General features: G+C 43.3%; 1 protein-coding gene across 1 annotated transcript in view; it reads left to right on the plus strand.

Annotated features, from left to right (window-relative positions):
* The window catches only part of csmd1 (CUB and Sushi multiple domains 1), a 501,649-nt gene that overhangs the window by 218,457 nt on the left and 262,091 nt on the right, over positions 1–21,101 (plus strand). Inside the window, exons 27-29 of the mRNA XM_033020497.1 lie at positions 10,397–10,515; positions 14,580–14,649; positions 20,057–20,173. Coding sequence (XP_032876388.1) covers positions 10,397–10,515; positions 14,580–14,649; positions 20,057–20,173 — 306 coding nt within the window. The remainder of the gene's footprint in view (positions 1–10,396; positions 10,516–14,579; positions 14,650–20,056; positions 20,174–21,101) is intronic.

Genomic DNA, 21,101 nt, shown 5'->3' on the forward strand with positions numbered 1-21,101 from the left:
CTCCAAGATCTTTGGTTTCCTCCCACACTCCAAAGACGTACAAGTTTGTAGTTTAATTGGCTTGGTATAAATGTAAATTGTCCCTAGTGTGTAGAATAGTGTTAATGTGTGGGGGATGGCTGGTCTGTGCTGACTCGGTGGGCCGAAGGGCCTGTTCCTGCGCTATATCTCTAATCTAAACTAAACTAAATAATTTTTCAGTGTCGCTTTTTTTGCCTGCACTGTTTTTTTCTGATGTCAACTTTAGTGCTTTTCAGTCCTTGATTCATAATTAATTTTCCAACAATGACAGGAACATAATTTAACCAGCCTGCTGTTTCCCAGAATTTACTTTTAATATTACTCACCCATTTATATACGACACACATTATCCATTGACTCCAATCTCCTCATTTCATCATACTTTTTCTTTGTTTTCCTCATGATGACCAATGCAGCCAGTCGTAGTGGATTTCAACATTCATTTACCAGTTCCACATATCTTTTTATTAACCAGGCTAACAACTCCTATCATTTATTTACATCAGTCATAGGAGCAGAATTAGGCCATTCGGCCCATCGAGTCTACTCCGCCATTCAATCATGGTTGACCTATCTTTTCCTCTCAACCCCATTCTCCTGCCTTCTCCACATAACCTTTGACACCCTTACGAATCAAGAATCTGTCAATCTCCGCTTTAAAAATATCCATGGACTTGGCCTCCACAGACGTCATTCTTCCTCATCTCTTTAGACTTTAAACTTTAGAGATACAGTGTGCAAATAGCCCCAAGGCCCCACAGAGTCCATGCCGACCAGTGATCACCCTGTACGCTATTTCCATGCTACAAACTAGGGATAAATTTATTTTGCAGAAGCCTAACAAACTTGCACCTCTTTGGAATGTAAGAAGAAACCGGAGCACCCGGAGATAACCCATGCGGTCACAGGAAAGACGTGCAAACTCCGTACAGACAGCACCCGTGGTCAGGCACTGTGAGGCAGCAACTCTACCGATACAACTGTGCTGCCCAGACCTCTTGATCGGAATGATTCTCAGAGTGTACGCTGGCTCCCAGCCACTCACATGAAAAGCTGGCATTTTGTTTAGGACATACCCTTAGAAAGGAACAAAAAATTGCTGCTGGTCAAGAGATTTCAGCGGCACGGTGGCACAGCAGTAGAGTTGCTGCCTTACAGCGTCAGAGACCCAGGATCAATCCTGACTACGGGTGCTGTCCGTACGGAATTTATACATTTTCACTGTGACCTGTGTGGCTTTTCTCTGGGTGCTCCGGTTTCCTCCCACACTCCAAAGACCTACAGGTTTGTAGGTTAATTGGCGTCAGTAAAATTGTAAATTGTCCTTGGTGTGCAGGATAGTGTACTGGGTGATCAATGGTCAGCGTGGACTCGGTGGGCTGAAGGGCATGTTTCCTCACTGCATCTCTCAACTAAACTAAGAGATGCCCGTTGATTTAATCTCCCAATCTGCCAGCATCTGTTTCCTTTCGATGACCTCCTTTACCAAATTCATGAGCAGCTGCACTGACTGATATCCCCCTTCTGCTCCCTTCTCCCAGATAGAGATGAGCTAAGAATTCCTATAACAATCTCATCCACCTCTTTAATCTATTTAATCTGCCAGCTGCATTAGCTAGTTCAGTTCAGTTCAGTTTAGTATATTATTGTCACGTGTACTGAGTTGCAGTGGGAAGCATTTTTGCTGCGAGCCAACCAGTCATTGGAAAGACTATACATGAGTGTGTCCACAGTGTAGAGATACAGGATGAAGGGAATAACATTTAGTGCAAGATAAAGTCCAGTGAAGTCTGATCAAAGATAGTCCAAGCGTCTCCAATGAGGTAACTGAGAAGTCAGGACTGTTCACCAGTTGTTGATAGGACGGCTCAGTTGCCTGATAACAGCTGGGAGGAAACTGTCCCTGAAAATGGAGGTGTGCGTTTTCACAATTCTGAAACCTCTTGCTTGATGGGAGAGGTGAGAAGAAGGAGACTCATCCTAGATTACGCCCGTCTGAAGAAGGGTTTTGGGCCAAAATGCTGCCTATTTTCTTCGCTCCATAGATGCTGCCTCACCCGCTGAGTATCTCCAGCATTTTTGTCTACCTTCAATGGAAGGGAAGGTTGGTTTGTGTGATGGTCTGGGACTGCGTCTACAACTATCTGCAATTTCTTGTGGTCTTGGATGGAGCTGTTCCCGAACCATGCTGTGATGCATCCCGATAAAATGCTTTCAGCGGCCCATCTGTCGTGCATGTATCCCAACACTTTTCTACTGTAGTCCAACTATCTCATCTTCTAAGCCCTTATCTTCCCTTAGAGCAGAGGATTTGTTTAGCTTGGAGTGGAGGAAGCTGCAGGATGGTACTGTACAAAATTACGATAGGCATAGATAGAATCTGGTCATTGAAAACCATCCCCCTTCCCCCCCTCCCCCCATTGCAGGGCAATGTAAAACTAGAGTGCATAGGTTTAGGGTGAGGGGTTAGAGATTTTGAGGGGAAGAAATATTTGATCTAGTGTTGCAGGGTTGGCATTGGCATGTTGGGCCTCAGCACTTGTTTCCATGCTGTGTGGCTCTATAACTCTATCTTTGCTTTTTGACAACCTTGAATGCAACAGGGAATATTAAATCAATGCATTGGTGGTACGCTTTTCTTACAGTGTTTGTAACTCTTGTGCTTTCTGATCTGTGACTTCAACACGACAACTTCAAGTTGTTGCTCAGCAGCTTCTGACACTTTTATGTTTCTGGGGCTTCCTTACCACCACAACTGACTTGATGTACTTCGACTGTCATGGTAGATTTAAGCTCGGCAAATGCTCAATGAATAGCCCTTAGGTGACTGACTGGAGAAGTTGTTGATTCCATTAATCGCATTAATGCGGCCAGTGGTGACTTTAGACTTTACTTTAGACTTGAGAGACACAGCGCGGAAAAGTTTAGTATAGTTTAGTTTAGAGATACAACGTCAAAACAGGCCCTTCGCCCCATACACTAACACTATCCCACACACACTGGGGACAATTTGCTATTTGACCATAACCAATTAACCTGCAAACCCACACATCTTTGCAGTGTGAGAGGAAACCGGAGCACCCGGAGAAAGCCCACGCAGTCACAGGGAGAACGTACAAACTCCATACAGACAGCACCCTAGGTCAGGATCTAACCCAGATCTCTGGTGCTGTGAGGCAGCAACTCTACTGCTGAGCCACCGTGCTGCCCCAGAATTATTACTCTAGTGCTTTGTCTCTATTTTTTAAACGACCCCATATGCTCTCACAGAAACATCATTATGATGACTTTTTATTTGCCTTGACTGATTCCCAGTATTAAGATAAAGAAAGACATCAGTATTGCATCTTGAGATATCACTCCACAGATTTCTGTTGCCTATCAGAAGGGGCAATTGAGATCAATTCCCTCTGGAACATTGCTACTGATCTGTGCAATTTTGAGTTGTAACTCAACAGATAGGCAATTAATTTGTCATTTTTGTGAATGTTGTATTGGAAAGGCACTCTATAAAATGGAATAAAATCAGGTCATTTAGAAATCTTCACAAGCATGACATTGACATCTCCCTGAGTGCTGTTACTAATGCATAGTCATGCTATAAAAAACATGTACTCAACAAATCCCCATTCTGTCTGATTGCCATGATTTGACATTTGGAATGTTTTGATGTTGCTGCTCCCTCCTGATATTGCCCACAGTTAATCCACTGTTGCTTACCCTGAAAAGCACATGTGGCTGATAGCTTTTCCCATACTGATTCTTGCAGCTGATTTATTTTATTCATCCTTTTAACCCTCACGTCTCATTGCAGCGACGGAAATGGGAATGTTCGCATTTCAATGTTCAATGGTCCTTTATTGTCACGTGTACCTAGGTACGGTGAAATTTGATTTCCCATATTGTCATACCAAAAAAGCAACAAGATACAAAACTACATAAAGATTAAACGTAAACAGCCAGCACAGCGGCGTGTGAGAATCCCTAGGGCACATAGCATAAGCGGAGACCCGCAGCCATCGGTTTAATGTCCGGGCCACACATACCCTCCTCCACACTAGGGTCAATTTACAGAAGCCAATTAATCGACAAACCTCGCATAGTTTAGATTAGTTTTAGTTTCAGAGAGAGAGCGTGCGGAAAACAGGCTCTTTGGCCCACAGAGTCCGTGCCGACCAGCGATCCCTGCAGACTAACACTATCCTACACACATTAGGGACAATTTACATTTTTATACAATGCCAATTAACCTTCAAACATGCACGTCTTTGGAATGTGGGAGGAAATCGGAGAACCGGGAAAAAACACAGGTGGTCACAGGGAGAACGTACAAACTCTGCACAGACAGCACTAGTAGTCAGGATCGAATCCGGGTCTCTGGCACTATAAGGCAGCAACTCTACCACTGCACCACCGTGCCGTGATGTGACAAGAGTTGTACCGACTGCTGTCACTCTCTCTGCAGTTCCTGTCCGCCCCAACAGTCAGAAAGCCGTCCACACGGTTCTCATAGAGGTATGTCCCCGCAAACACTGAGATCACTGCATTCATGGCACTCCCTCTGAGTCCCCACCAGTGCAGGCAGCACGTCCATCTTGTTTTTCGGCAACTTCACATTCCCCACTCTGATGGAAGTTGAATAACTTTTACCTTCTTCTCCTTTAAAAGCTGCTATTCTGACTCCCTGAACAAAACAATCAATCGTGTTACATAAATGCAATTCCCTCCATCAACTGTAGGCCATTAAAGTGAGTAAGCTTCATTCTCAGATCACCTTGAAATCACTGCTTCCTTAATACAATGCTTTAACGCGAATGTGTCGGTGAGAACAGCAGATGCTGGTTTACACCTAAGGTAGACACAAATTGCTGGAGTAACTCAGCGGGTCTGGCAGCATCTCTGCTATTCCTTCCCTGCCTGTCCCCCTGAGATACTCCAGCATTTTGTGTCTATCTTCGTGTGATTATCAGTCCACAATGAATGAATGCTGTCAGGGTTCAAGCTACTATCCACCATTTGCAAGGGTAAGCAGACAAATGGACTCATGAAAAAAAATGAATCAATGAATTTCACAATGGAGTTAAAATGGGATTAGGGTACACTTCAATGACTGATAATTTTCACTCAGTGCCATGATTTCTGATGTCTTCATGTTTTGTTTAAAGATGAAGAACATGTTTTGTTCACAGCATGAAAACAGGCCCTTCAGCCCACCGAGCCCACACTGACCAACAATCACCCATTCACACTAGTTCTGCATTATCCCTCTTTCCCATCCACACCCTACACACATTAAGGGTAATTTACAGAGGGCCAATTGAGCTAAAAAGCCGCACCTGGAGTGTGGGAGGAAACTGGAGCACCCGGAGAAAACCCACGCGGTCACGGGTAGAACATGACTCCACACAGACAGCGCCCGAGGTCGGGGTTGAACCTGGGTCTCTGGTGCTGTAAGGCAGCAGCTTTATAGCTATGCCACTGTGATGGGATGATTTTCAAGTAATCACTCCTTCCCATTACTGGTCTTTATCTTGCACTAAACGGCATTCCCTTTATCCTGTATCTGTACACTGTGGAACGCTTGATTAAGGACAAAGGACAAAGGACAAAGAACATTTATTGTCACATGCACCAATTGGTGCAGTGAAATTTGAGCTACCATGCAGCACACAAATAAGACAAAGGCAACACTATACAATTTAACATTAAACGTAAAAAACATCCCCCCACAGTGGGATCAACGTTTCCCACAGTGAGGGAAGGCACCAAAGTTCAGTCCTCTTCCTCATTGTTCACCTATGGTCGGGCCCGATATTTCAGGCCCTCTCGCCGGATGAAGGAACTCTGGCGTCAGAAAAACACTCTCAGCGGCTTGGAGTTCCGAAACGGCCGCTTCCTGCCGGAGACTGCGGCTTCCGAAGTCCACAGGCCGCGCTGGGCGGAGCTCCAATGCTGGGTGTTGGATGTATTCATGAATAGTCTTTTTGCTAACTGCACAGCACTCAACAAAAAAGCTGTTCACTGTACCTGGTACACATGACAATATTAAACTAAACTAAACTTTTTTCCAGGGTGAAAATGACCAACACTAGAGGGCATAGCTATAATGTAAAAGGGGAAAAGCTGAAAGGAGAGGTGCGGGGCAAGGTTTCATCACAGTGGGCCTGAAACGCATTGCCAGGGGTGGTGGTGGAGGTAGATATAATCGTGCAGTTTAAGAAACTCTTAGATAGGCACATGGAAGTGCAGGGTATAGAGGGTAATGGATCATGTAGACAGATGAGATCAGTTTAACTTGGCATCATGTTCGGCACAAACATTGTGTGAGGAAACATTGTGGCCACAGTGGTCCTGTGCTGTACTGTTCTATGTAAGCTTCTATAGTTATACAGAGTCAAAGGTACAGAACAGGAGCAGGCCCTTCTGCCCACCAAACCCTGACGGAAGTTGCAGTTGTTGGTTAGAGCGCAAGTGTCTGTGGACACACCGATTGCCAAAAGCTTTACTGAGGCACAAGGCCACTTTTAACAAATAACCCTTTGGAACCAATCTCTGGAGAAGACACTGGAGGAAACCTTTTCCTTCTCATGTGCCGCCTGTACAAGAAAGCATCTAATTTCAGGCCATTTCACAGATCGCCATTGCCTGATACGCTGTGACCTCTCACAACATCTGGTAGTCCCCGCTGGAGATTGACGGAAATGAAAGATCAAGCTCAACCAAACATAATCATCTCGATTACACATAGAACATCCTGTTTAATTGAGAATTAATCACTTGTGTCACAGCCAACATGATTTTATTTTACCCAGTGTAGCACTTAGTTGTTATGGGGCATGTTTCATTTGCTGCCTTATTTTCTGCAACTCTCTCAGATGTTGACTTATTTGCTGAATTTCTCTTTTGCACTTTGATTTTGTAGGTTATTTTGTGGAGCTCCTAAAATTGATAATTGGCTGTTTGCTCCACATAAGTCCTGCACATTGTAATTTTTTATGTTTCTCCCTGTGTTTGCTCCAAGTAACAGGGTCTATAGTAGAGCTGGCATAGTTTAGATTAGTTTTAGTTTTAGAGAGAGAGCGTGGAAACAGGCCCACCGAGTCTGTGCCGACCAGCGATCCCCGCACACTAATGCCTGTGTAACACTATCCTACACACATTAGGGACGATTTAAATTTTAAACAATGCCAATTAACCTACAAACATGCACGTCTTTCGAGTGTGGGAGGAAACCAGAGCACTTGTAGAAAACCCATGCAGGTCACGGGGAGAACATACAAACTCCGTATCGACAAGCACCTGTAATCAGGATCAAACCCGGGTCTCTGGCACTGTCAGGCAGTAGCTTTACCGCTGCACCACCGTGCCGCATTTAAAGTTTAGGTTTGGTTAGGTTAGAGATACAGTGCGGAAACAGGCTCTTTGGCCCACTGAGTACACGCTGATCAGCGATCACTCCATACACTAGTTTTATCCCACAAACTAGGGTCAATTTACAGAAGCCAATTAATCGACAAACCTGGCATAGTATAGATTAGTTTTAGTTTTAGATAGAGAGCGTGCGGAAACCAGGTTCTTTGGCCCACCGAGTCTGCGCCGACCAGCGGTCCCCGCACACTAACACTATCCTACACACATTAGGGACGATTTACATTTTTATACAATGCCAATTAACCTACAAACATGCTCGTCTTTGGAATGTGGGAGGAAACCGGAGCACCCGGAGAAAACCCACGTGGTCACAGGGAGACCGTACAAACTCTGTACAGACAGCACCAGTAGTCAGGATCGAATCCGGGTCTCTGGCACCATAAGGTAGCAACTCTACTGCTGCACCACCGTGCCGGCCCCTTTTCGACTTTGAGTTGCAGGTTATTTCGTGGGGTTTGTAAAGTTGATAGTTGGCTGCTTGCACCAGATAAGTCCTGCACTGTACAGTTTTGTAGTTTTCCCTGTCTTTGCCCCAAATAACTGGGTCTATACGTATGAGCGGCATGGTGGCGCAGCAATAGAGTTGCTGTCTCACAGCGCTAGAGACCCGGGTTCGATCCTGACTACTGGGGTGCTTTACGGGTACAGAGTTTGTACGTTCTCCCTGTGACCACGTGGGTTTTCTCCGGGTGCTCTGGTTTCCACCCACACTCCAAAGGCAGATAGCTTTATAGGTTAATTGGATTTGGTAGAGTTTGTAAATTGTTCCTAGTGTGTAGGATCATGCCAGTGTCCGGGGTAATTGCTGGCGGGCTTGGACTCGGTGAGCCAAAGTGCCTGTATCTCTAAAATAAAATAAAATAAAATTTAAAAATATAATACAAAACAAAACAAAATATTAGGGTCGGCATCTGAAACTCGAAACGTTACACTCCATGGAGTTTTCTCCATAGATTCTGTCTGACCCGTCGAGTTACTCCAACATTTTGGGTCTATCTAAAATCATTAGTTTCTTTATTGGTTTCAGAAACAATTCCACCCTCTCCACCAAGTGAAATGAGAGTTGATTTGGTGGAACATCCAGGGAGTGAGCACAGAAGCCCATGCACACGGATTTAAATGGCTGAATAATTCTGCAGCTAAAATATTTTTGAAATCTATTGACAGCACAGTGTCTCGTTGTTATTTGCTCTGACAGCCTGTTCACTTCATTACCAGCTGCCACCTACTAATTGGACTCCATGCGGTCACCAAGAGGAATATTTTAAATGGACACAATCTATTACACTGTCAAGACTGATATAACATTTGACAAGCACGCAATTGCACATTGGAAATAAGAGAGTTTGGAAATAAAGAACTTCATCTTTACTGATGTAGTGTATCTCTGTACTTTCATGAAAATGCTGCCAGCACATTGTAAGCTGGGCAGAATACATGATTAAGCTGTGCTTTTGATTCGAGCTCTGATTCTATTTTTTGGCCGAGCAGAAACATTGCTGGTAATCTTTTCACAAGCATTTTGTAATTTAGACAAAGGGACCAGGTCCAAAGTTTATCCTGTCATTGTCTTTCAGTCTGAGGGTCCCAACCCAAAACGTTACCCATCCTTTTTTTCTCCCGAGATGCTGCCTGACCCATAGCTGTTTTGGACTTTATTCCTTGGAGCGCAGGAGGATGAGAAGTGATCTTATAGAGGTGTACAAAATCACGAGAGGAGTAGATGGGGTAAACGCACGGTTTTGTGCCTACAGTAGCGGAATTTAGAGCCAGAGGACATAGGTTTAAGGTGAGGAGGGAATAGATTTAATAGGAACCTGAGGGGTAACTTTTTTACACAAAGGATGGTGGGTGTATGGAACGAGCTGCCAGAGGAGGTAGTTGAGGCAGGTATGATTGCAACATTTAAGAAGCATTTAGACAGGTACACGGATCAGACAGATTTAGAAGGAAATGGGTCAAACCGATGTAACGGATGTTGACCAATGTGTGCAAGTTGGGCCAAAGGGCCTGTTTCCACGCTGTATGACTCTCTGACTCTATGACCTGCTAAATTACTCCAGCACGTTGTGTCTATCATTGTTTTTCAGAATCTGGCTGAAATGTGGTGGGTCACCAACAGCCCTGACTTCATGATTTCCTTCACTTTTATCTCTCACCCAGTCTTCAACCTATACTGCACTGAAACAGGTCCTTCAGCACACCTTATCCATGCCAACCAGGTTGGCATTCTGATGCTCATCCCATTTGCCTGAATATGGCCTTTTAAACCCTTCCTATCCATCTAATTGTCCAAATATCTGTTGAGAGTCAATTGTATCTGCCTTTATAGCTTATTCTTGTAGCTTATCTCAGGTACAGACTACCCTCTGAATGAAAAGGTTGCTTCAAAGGTCCCTCTTAAATCTTCCCCCTCTTATCTTAACCCTACACCCTCTAGTTTTATAATCCTCTCCTCTGGGGAAAAAAGGCACTGAGCATTCATTTTCCTTAATGATCTTGCACACCTCAATAAGCTCACCCTTCGGCCTCCTACGCTCCAAAGAAGAAAGCCCCAGGCTATCCAACCTCTCCCTGTAACTCAAGCCCGCCAGTTTATGTAAAGTCCTGGTGAATCTCTTCTGCACCCTTTCCAACTTAAAGACATCCTTCCTGCAGCTGGGTGATCAGAACTGCACACGACACTGCAAGTGTGGATTCTTTAGTTTCTCATGGATAAATAAATATTAACAATAGACCATTAGACCAGAAGACGTAGCAGAATTAGACCATTCAGCCCATCATGTCTACATCGCAATACATGGCAAGCTATGTATAAGAAGAGAAAGAAAATATGTAATAAACAGACATGTTAACATGTGTTCTACATAATACTTGATTAGGAATATTTCGATTTCATTTAACTTTTGATCCATTGCTATTTAATATTTACTTCTCGTTACAGCTGTTGGTCTTACAACATGCCCCGAGCCAGAGATTCCAAGCAATGGTGTGAAGTTTGGAGACAGATATTTGGTGAATGATGTGGTGTCCTTTAGCTGTGAGTCTGGCTATACATTGCAGGTAAGTTCAGGGAAGAGACCAATCTACTGCTGTGTGATTATGTGTGACCAGGAATCTTTGCTCAGCTGATGTAATCTTGAGGGGCTGTCCCACTTAGGCGACCTAATCCACGAGTTCTGGTGAGTTTGCCCTCGACTCATACACACAGCATGGTCGACACGAGGTCGTAGGAGGTCTTTGTAACTCTCCTTCATGGTCGAGAGTGGTCTCCGCGTACGCGAGGCCTCAGCTAGGTCGCGGCGTTTTTTTCAATATGTTAAAAAAATGCCGGCGAGTAAAAAAAGGTCGCCATGGAAAAAATCGATACTTTTTTTAATCGTAGGTTTAGTCGTAGTAGGTCATAGTAGGTCGGCATGTTAGTCGTAGGTAACTGAGGGTAGTCGAAGGTAGTCGTAGATAGTCTTTATCATAGTCAAAGGGAGGTCGAAGGAGATCGAAGGAGGTCGTCTTCACTCTCCACTATTCAGTGTCCAATTTTCCCAAAGTTAGTCGTAGCTAGTCGTAGCTAGTTGAAGCCAGTTAGATTTAGCTCTTAGGGCTAACGGAATCAAGGGATATGGGGAGAAAGCAGGAATGGGGTACTGATTTTGGATGATCAGCCATGATCATATTGAATGGCGGTGCTGGCTCGAATGGCCGAATGGCCTACTCCTGCACCTATTTTCTATGTTTCTATGAATCCTACCCTATCCATGTACCTGTCCAAATGTTTTTTTTAATGTTATGATAGTACCTGCCTCGACTATCTCCTCCGGAAGCTCGTTCCATATATCCATCTCCCTTTGTGTAAAGAAAAAAGTTGCCCCTTTGGTTCCTATTAAACCTTTTTCCCCCTCACCTGCCATATTTTTAATATGTTTAAATAGCAAGCCTAATAAACCCAAATGGCACATATTTTGGAATGTGTGATAAGGAACTGTAAATGTTGGTTTACACCAAAGATGGACACAAAAGGCTGGAGCAACTCAGCCGGACAGGCAGCTGGATAGAAGGAATGGGTGATGTTTTGGGTTGAGACCCTTCTTCAGACTGAGTCAGGGGAGAGGGAGACACAGAGATATAGAAGTGTAAATGTGTGAAAATGAGACATCAAAGGAGATGAGATTAAGGAAAATGTAGAATAGATCATTGTTAACTTGGGGAAGGTGACAACAAGGCCAAAAAATATATACAATTTAATCAGGAGGACAGTCAGACTGGTCAGAGAACTAGGATGGGGAAGAGATGGAGAGGGAGGGAATGCAAGGGTTACTTGAAGTTAGAGAAATCAATATTCATACCGCTGGGTTGTAAGATGCACCAAATGAAATATGAGGTGCTGTCCCTCCAATTTGCATTTGGCCTCACTCTGACAGTGGAAGTGGCCCAGGACAGAAAGGTCCACATGGGAAGGGGAGTTAAAGTGTTTAAATGTCTACCATTTTTAGGAAGGTCCCCAAGCTGTAGCATATTGTTCCCAGTCATCAGGGGTGTTAGGCTATGGTGACTGACAATATTAGTAATTCTTCAACTCTTCCAGAGTAAATCAAAATCTCTATTTTTTCCTTGATTTTGAAAGTCTCCAAATCTTCAGCAAAATAAATCTTAACCATGAAAAAATAAATCTTGCGTTTTCATAGTTTTTTTTGCTGGAGGTAACTTTAAAACTGCTCCTTTCGGGGTTTCATTGGAGATGCCGAGCTGTGGAATGATATTAAAGGGCTCAAAGTCAGCTCTGACAAGGAAATGCATTACATTAAAAAGGCATGACTGAGAGCACAATGTCCTTTCTTGAGAAAATACTCGATGATAATACTTTTCAGGGACCTGAAGCAGACAAGTTCTTTCTTCTGAGACTGCAGAAACTGACAATTATGTGATGAGCACTTTCAGAGGAGACCGGAGCAAGACAACCAAAAGGCATACACATTGTTCCCTAATCATAATTGTTAACCTTTAGATTCAACTCTTGTCATTCTTAGTTTATGAGCTGGCTGAATGGATCTCTGCAGGTTCACACCAAGCAACTGAATTCAATCAAAAATGGGGAAAAAAACCTCAATTAAAAAAATGCTGCAGTTTACAAGGCCTTCGGTGATACGTGTTCAGGGTTCTGTAGGATTTATAAGGATGTTGTCAGGACCCAAGGGCCTGAGTTTATAGGGAGAGGTTGAGCAGGCTGGGATTCTGTTCCTGAAGTGCAGGGTGATGTGGGGTGATCTTATGGAGGTGTATTAGATTATGAGAGGAATAGATCGGCTACACGCACAGAGTCTTATGCTCAGAGAAGGGAATCAAGAACCATAAGATATTACTTTAAGGTAAAGGGGGATAGATTTAATAGGAACCTGAAGGGCAACTTTTTTTGCACAAAGGGTGCTGGATGCATGGAACGAGCTGCCGGAAGGGGTAGTTGAGGTAGGTACGATTGCAATGTTTAAACAACATTTGGACAGGTACATTGATAGGATAGGACATGGATAGGACAGGTTTAGAGGGATATGGGCCAAATGCAGACAGGTGGGACCAGTGTAGATGGGACCTGCTGGTCGGCATGGGCAAGTTGGGCGGAAGGGCCTGTTTCCACACTGTATGACTCTATGATTGATGGTATTTGTGAATGGTCCATTACTCGATTGAAGATGCTGATTAATTTTGTTTAAATTTAAGTTTATTATTGTCACATATACCAAGGTACAGTGAAAAGCTTTGCTTTGCATGCATATACACATAAATACAATCAAGTGAAACTCAATTATTGTAGGACGGGCAAAGGGGAAGATACAGTGCAGAATATTGTTCTCAGCATTGTAGTGCACTTGTTCCAGAGACAAAGTCCAATGCCCACAAATGATACAGGTGAACATTTTGTGGAAGGAACATTTAGAAGCTTGTTAACAGAAGGAAAGAAGGTGTTCCTGAGTCTGCTGGTTGATGTTTTCAAGTGTATGTACCTTCCGCTGGATGGGTGCAGGGAAAAGTGGAATGGCCAGGGTCGGACAAGTCCTTGAGTATGTTGGCTGCTTTTCTTCTTCTTCTTGCGTATGGCGTGCACAGCCTAAAGTTGTAGGACAATTTGTCTATTTCATCTTATTTGATAGTGCACGCCAGGTTAATTTGCATTTGTCGAATCAGGGCGGACCACGTGAAGGTTGCAATCTCCCACCTCCAGCTGCTTTTCTGAGGCAGTGTGAAATGTCAATTGTGGGAAGTTTGGTCTGTGTGATAGACTGGGCCACATCCACAACTCTCAGCGATTTATAGCGCAGCAGTTCCAGAGAACAGTCCAATGCCTGCAATGCCTAGAGGAGAACTGGTCTGTGCCCTAGCTAATGGGAGGACCGTTTAGAAGCTGATAACAGAGGGGAAGGACTGAATCAGAGCACAGTGTTTGGAAAATTGCTTCCTTGCCATTTTAGACACTGCAGATGATGGAATCTTAAACAAAACACCAAGTGCTAGAGGAACTCAGCAGCTCAGGCAGCATTTGCTGAGGGGATGGATAAGAGAGCTATCGAGTTGGGAGGGCCCTGATCCAAAATGTCCCTTAGAACTAGATTTCAGCAGGAACAGTGACCAATACTTTTCCCCTGTCACTCTCATCTACCACAGGCAATTCAAAGTTAAATTATTTCTGTACTGCATAGTCTAAGATCTTCTGTTCTTATGGACATACAAACCGGGTCGACTGATAATATGTTCAGTATTGCATATGTAGCCCAAGCAATGATCTATATAATAAGCGGTTTATACTGCACAGTTGCATGAAGTAAGAAGTCTGTATATTTTATTGTCTATGTATTTATTTACTCTGCACTAATGTACTCTGCACTTCCATTATTCTGCGCATGGATCTCCTCCGGCAGCTCTTTCCATTCACCCACCACCCTTTGTGTTTCAATGAGTTGTCCTTCAGGTTGCTATTACATTTTTGCCCCCTCAACTTAAACCTATGAGCAACATAAACCTCATTACCTCTTTGCTGCGACGGTAATAAGAAACAATATCAACGCTAAAGGAACTATTTTGCTTGAGAATGCCATGGTGTTTGTGCATCTTCTAAGGTGTAAACGTTGCTCTTCTAGGGACAAGCCCACGTTTCTTGTATGCCTGGTACAGTGCGCCGTTGGAACTACCCACCACCAATCTGTGTTGGTAAGTCAGAAATGATTCCTCAATGTTGATGAATTTTGTATCTTAACGCTAGAGTAAAACACTATGGTGATACAATGTCATTTGATGGGAAAACACTTCAATGAGGATAGACACAATGTGCTGGAGTTACTCAGGGTCAGGCAGCATCTCTGGAGAAAAAGGATGGGTGGCGTTTCAGGTTGCAACCCTTCTTCAGACTGAAAGTAGAGGGGAGGGAACTGGAGGTAGGAAAAGGCCAGACACTTTAATGATCTCCTTCAGAGCCTCCAGGTCAAGAAGCCTCTTGTGCATCTGCCAACGCACCTTTAGACTTTAGAGATACAGCATGGAAACAGATCCTTCTGCCCATCGAGCGTGCCGACCAGCGATCACCCCGTACACTAGCACTACCCTACGCACCAGGGACAATTTACAATCTTACCAAAGCAAATTATCCTGGAAACCTGCACGTCTTTGGAGTGTGGGAGAAAACCGGAGCATCTGGAGAAAACCCACGTGGTCACAGGGAGAAAGTACAAACTCCATACCGATAGCACCTGTGGTCAGGATCGAACCCTGGTCTCTAGCGCTGTGAGGTAGCAACTCTACCACTGCGCCACTGTGCTGCATCACCAACTGGAATTCAGGAAGCCCTGTACAAACTGAGAATGTCCCAAACAGATATCTGCCTGGTCTGAAGAAGGATCCCGACCCGAAACATCACCTATCCATGTTCTCCAGAAATGCTGAGTTATTTCAGCATTTTTTTAATCTATCTTTGTTATAAACCAGCATCTGCAGCTTCTTCCCACACAATGACCATATCTTTTCTTTATATCGATCTTTGGTATAACCAGTACCTGCAATTCCTGGCTGTTACAATCCGCCTGGTTACACAGATACTCTATTTTGGTTAGAACTCATTGTAGGCCTTTGTTTTCACAGCATAATCATGGTCAAGGAGCAGCGACTGCTTTCTCCAAGACAGTTTTAACAACGCACAGTGGGACCCATGGCATGTTTCCTCAATCCAAGCCACAACCCCACAACTTTGCCTTCTCTGCCTTTCAAAACTCACAATCCTCAACACACCAAAACCATACCACCTACTGCAATCAATCCAAAAAGACTCCAATCCACGGATCCAGGGATGCTGCCTGACACTATTATTCCAACATTTAGTGTGTCCTTTTTTATAAACCAGCATCTGTAGTTCTTTGTATCTCTTCCTGTCCCCACCTTCTCCAGTCATGAAATGTCAGAGGTTGCAGAGAGAACTGATAGAAGTATATAATATTCCGAGAGGCTCATTTACGGTAAACAGTCAGAACCTTTTTTCCAGGATTGGAAAATCAAATACCAATCATAGCTTCAAGGTGAGAGGTGCAAAGATTCAAGGAAATGCTTGGGGCAATGTTTTTTACACAGAGGGTGGTGAGTGCCTGGAACTCGCTGCCAGGGGTGGTGGTTGAGACAGACATGATAGTGGCATTTCAGAGATATTTGGATCGGTACATGGATATGCAGGGAATGGAAAGGTACGGTTCATGTGCAGGTAGATAATAGACGGTCTTGGCATCATGTTTGGTTCAGATGTTGTTCGCCGAAAGGCCCGTTCTTGTGAATGAATGAATGAATGAATAAGTTTATTGGCAAAGTATTCACATACAAGGAATTTGCTTTGGTGCTCTGCCCACAAGTGACAACATGGCATGCAGTGACAGTTAGGAATGACACATAAAATATTAAACATTAATAATAATAAAACATTATTGAAACATTAAATATTAATAATAATAAAACATTATTGCCGTACTGTTCTATGTTCAACGACAACCTGCCCTCCTCAAATGTTGCCCCTTCTCCATCCCAAATTCTCCTCATTTACCTGGATACTGCTTCCCAGTTCAACAGACACTGCACTTTGCAGTCTATCTGGCACTTGGGTCGGATGACTACTAAAAATACATAAATGATATCCTCTATTTATGGTGTCTCCGAAAAGATCACATTTTGACTTACTGCCTGAAAATCCTGACTAATTAGTTTCTTCATGCCTCTGAATAAATATCAGAGCTAAATGTTCCAGAAGCTGACAGAATGATTGGATTTATATACCTTTCATGATCTCGGCATATGCTGAGTTTTTTTTTTATAGCTAATGAAATACTTAGTGCAGTCAGTATTCCAAGATAAAGAAATACATTGGAAATTTTTTACACAGCTACAAGAACCCAGAAACAACAAGGAGATAAAGATTCAGTTTCGGATGAGTTTATTGATGTGTGCACTGGGGTGTAATGATATTCCTTGTTCACATGAAGCTCAAAGAGTAAACAGTGATAATACGGGCGGCACAGTGGTAGAGTTTCTGCTTTACAACATTTACAGCGCCAGAAACCCGGGTTCTATCCCGACTACGGGTGCTGTCTGTATGGAGTTTGTACGTTCTCCCCGTGACCGCGTGTGCTTTCTCCGGGATCTTCAGTTTCCTCCCACACTCCAAAGACGTACAGGTTTGTAGGTTAATTTCGCTTGGAATAATTGTAAATTGTCCCGAGTGAATGTAGGGTAATGTCAGTGTATGAGGATCGCCGATGCTGACTCGCCGAAGCTCTACCGCTGTGGCACCGTGCCGTCCCTGTAACTACATAACAACTCTTATTTATTTACTCAGTCATTGACTCTAATGATATCCATGAGATCCTGGTGTTTATGGTTGTTGCAATATTCTGGAGCTCAGGACTCAAATGCATCTTGCAGGACTTGATGAAACTCAGATAGAGCAAAACCACCCTCCAGCTTGTCAGATCCCATGTTTAAATTTGTGAGCATAAAATTATACTCAAACTAAACATGGAGTAAAAAATGGCTGCCAGTTTCATATAGAAAGTTTAAGCTAAAATTGATTGAGATCCAGCTCGTTATGACTGATGGTGTCACTTTTAGTAATAATGTCCCTTCTAACAGATTGCACAGTCAGCTACTTCATGTATCTCGAACATGGTGCAAATGTGAATGACAAAATCCGTTGCCCAATTTAATAGAAGCAGCATTAAAACCAGTCTTTTATCGCCTTCACGGGAATGTCATTCCAAACCGACTTAACCATAGAACAGTTTCACATGAAGCTTGCAGAATAGTTTCATGTATACCCGCTTATGATTTTAAGAATTTGTTCAAACACTCTCACTAAAATTAGGCGTCCCATATTTGCATGAATTCCATCATGACCACGAGAGTATTTCTTCCATTTTTGTTCTTCGTTTAGAGATACAGTGTGGAAACAGGCCCTTCAGCCCACCGAGTTTGCACTGCCCAGAGATAATCCAGTCACACCAGTTCTATCCTACACACTAGGGTCAATTTACCAAAGCCAATTATCCTACAAAGTCACACGTCTTTGGAATGTGGGAAGAAACCGGAGCACCAAGAGAAAATCCAAGCAGTCACAGGGAGAACGTACAAGCGACGTACAGACAGCTCCGGTAGTCAGGATCAAACCCGGGTCTCTGGCCCTGTAAGGCAGCAACTCTACTGCTGCGCCACCGTGCCGCACAATAATATCATTAAGAGTCAAGAATGTGTTGAGTTGTTGTATACGCTGGGTACAGAGTAAAGACATATTTACTTGCTCAATAATGCAACAATACAACAAATACATTTAAAGTAAACATAAGTACAATAAACTTTCAGTTATAATTGGTAACCAGATCATAACTGCAGGCCGAAGTTTGCTGTGCAACTGTTTTACAAAATCACGTCAAAAGTTAAGAGTTTTTATTGTCATCTGTCCGAGACAGAACAATGAAATTCTTACTTGCAGCAGCACAACAGAACATGTAAACATAGTGCCCTGTAAATGGTAACGTCGCTGTGGGTCGGTGCTGAGGTATGCTTGTGGTGGTTAACGTTATAGAGTGTGATTTAAAAGCCTGATCGTTGATGGGAAGAAGCTGCTCTTGAAACTGGAGGTAGCGGTTCCCATGCTCCTCTACCACCCTCCCCATGCTAGCAACAAGCCAAGAGTCTGCCCAGGGAGTGGGGCTTTATTGTTCTGACTGTCTTCTTAAGGCAGTGCTTACTATAGACCTCTTGAACGAGGGGGAGGTCAGTACCCATGTAGTGAGTGTCAGGGTGATCTAAGGCTGAAGATCGTGCATGAAAAATGGCAAATTCCGTCGACTTAGATTTCCTGTATGCTTAATTGCAAATTTGTAGAATGCCACCTCATATTTCACTTGGGCAGCTTCCTTCCCAGTGGTATGAAGATTGATTTATCCAATTTCAAGTAACCCTTGCATTCCCTCCCTCACTTTCCCTCCCCACCCTAGTCGTCCTGCTAGTTTCACTGTTCGTATCCCTTCATTATCACCTCATCCACTGCCAACAATGGACCATTGTGGGCTCCACCTCTCCTTGGTTATTGGTGCCGGCTCCAATTTGTTCTGAACCTTTTCATACCTCTGGTTTCTCTCTCCCCTGACTCTCAGTCTGAAGAAGGGTCTTGACCCGAAACGTCACCTATTCCTTTTCACCAGAGATGCTGCCTGACCCGCTGAGTTACTCCAGCATTTAGTGTTTAGCCAAGCGGTTTAGCTTTATCCAGCGATTTCGTTTAGCTTTAGTTTATTATTGTCACATATATCGAGCTACAGTGAAAAGCTTTTTTGTTGCCTGCTATCCAGTCAGTGTAAAAACTGTATGTGATTACAATCAAACCGTCCACTGTGTACAGATACAGGATACAGGGTATAACGTTAAGGGCAGTAAAGTAGATGTGGATCATCACAATCACAATCACAATAATACTTTATTAGCCAAGTATGTTTTGCAATATATGAGGAATTTCATTTGCCAAATCAGTCATACAAATAAAAAGCAACGGAACACACAAAATACATTTTAACATAAATATCCACCACAGTGACTCCTCCACATTCCTCACTGTGTGATGGAAGGCATAAAAAAGTTCAAATCTCTTCCATTCTTTCCTCTCCCGTGGTCGGGGGCGTCGTGCCCTCCATTGATGGGACGACCTTGACTCCTGTAGTCGGCAATTTAGCCCTCCGCATCGGGGCGATCAGCTCCTGCATCGGGGGGATGTCAGCTCGCTTGCGCCGGGCGATCGAACCCTGCGTCAGGACTGGTCGAGCCTCTGCATCGTTATTCCCTTTATCCTGTATCTGTATCTGTATCTACACTGTGGACGGCTTGATTGTAATCATGAATTTTCTTTCCGCTAACTGGGTAGCGCGCAACAAAAATAAGCATTTCACTGTACCTAGGTACACGTGACAATAAACTAAACTAAACTAAACCTTTGTGTTGAATATTGTACCTGCTGGTAACGGGAGATTCTTGATACAAATTGCATGTATCAAGTTGCATGGATCAATAATGTCCTTATTTTTTTATCGTTGAGCAGCTAAATGTGGAGGGGTGCTGACTGACCTGAAGAATGTCATATTAAGCCCTGGATTTCATGGAAATTACCCAAGCAACTTGGATTGTCTGTGGAAGATTTTATTGCCCGTTGGATATGGTAAGGATGCTCAAATGACAATTGTTGTTAATTGGAAAAACATTTGTGCAAATATATATCTGGCATTATTTAGTGAGCTATGACATTTTGTTAGAATACTCACTCCAAGTCATTGAGGAATATCAGATCCCCTTAATAAAATTAAACTCCATCCCAATCTATTGAGGACAAGAGTTAAAATCTACCAAAGATTCTTATGAAGAATTCTGTAGCAACTTGATGTCTCTGACAAGGTCAGGTACATAACCTTGTACAAGTTCAAACTCAATAGTTTTTCTTTATTCTAAATATACTCATAATTTTCAATATGAAACAATCACTGTACATATGTAATGAACATTGTGTTCTTTTTGTATGATTTTTCTTTTAAAGCTCGCTGAAAGGCCACGTTTGCAATTGCTGTCAGATAACTGGGAAAAAATGTTTGGGAAGAAAGTTTGCTTTCAGTTACTGCAATGAAACAGTTGTGTAATTTTATTCATGACAAGTTGATATTAGTTCTGTGATCCAGCATTCTAAAAGTGGTCGAGGGGTTGACCTGGAGATGTTACAGTTGCCGTTTTTCAGAAGTATTCTCGATTTGATTTTTGAAGGATCTTGAATGGACTTTGGATTTTGATACTTTAGGCTTGAGACTTTAGAGACACAGCATTGAAACAGGCCCTTCGACCCACTTCATCCACGCCGACCAACGATCACCTCGTACACTAGTTCCATCCTACAAACTAGGGGCAATTTACCAAAGCCAATTAAACTACAAACCTGTAAGTCTTTGGAGTGTGGGAGGAAACTGGAGCACCCGGATGAAACCCATGAGATCACAGGGAGAACGTACAAACTCCATGCAGACAGCATCCATACCCAGGATCGAACCTGGGTCTTTGGTGCTGTAAGCCAGCAACTCTACCGCTGCACCACCGTGCCACCC

Source organism: Amblyraja radiata, chromosome 5 (assembly GCF_010909765.2).
Source record: "Amblyraja radiata isolate CabotCenter1 chromosome 5, sAmbRad1.1.pri, whole genome shotgun sequence".
Lineage (NCBI taxonomy): Eukaryota > Metazoa > Chordata > Chondrichthyes > Rajiformes > Rajidae > Amblyraja > Amblyraja radiata.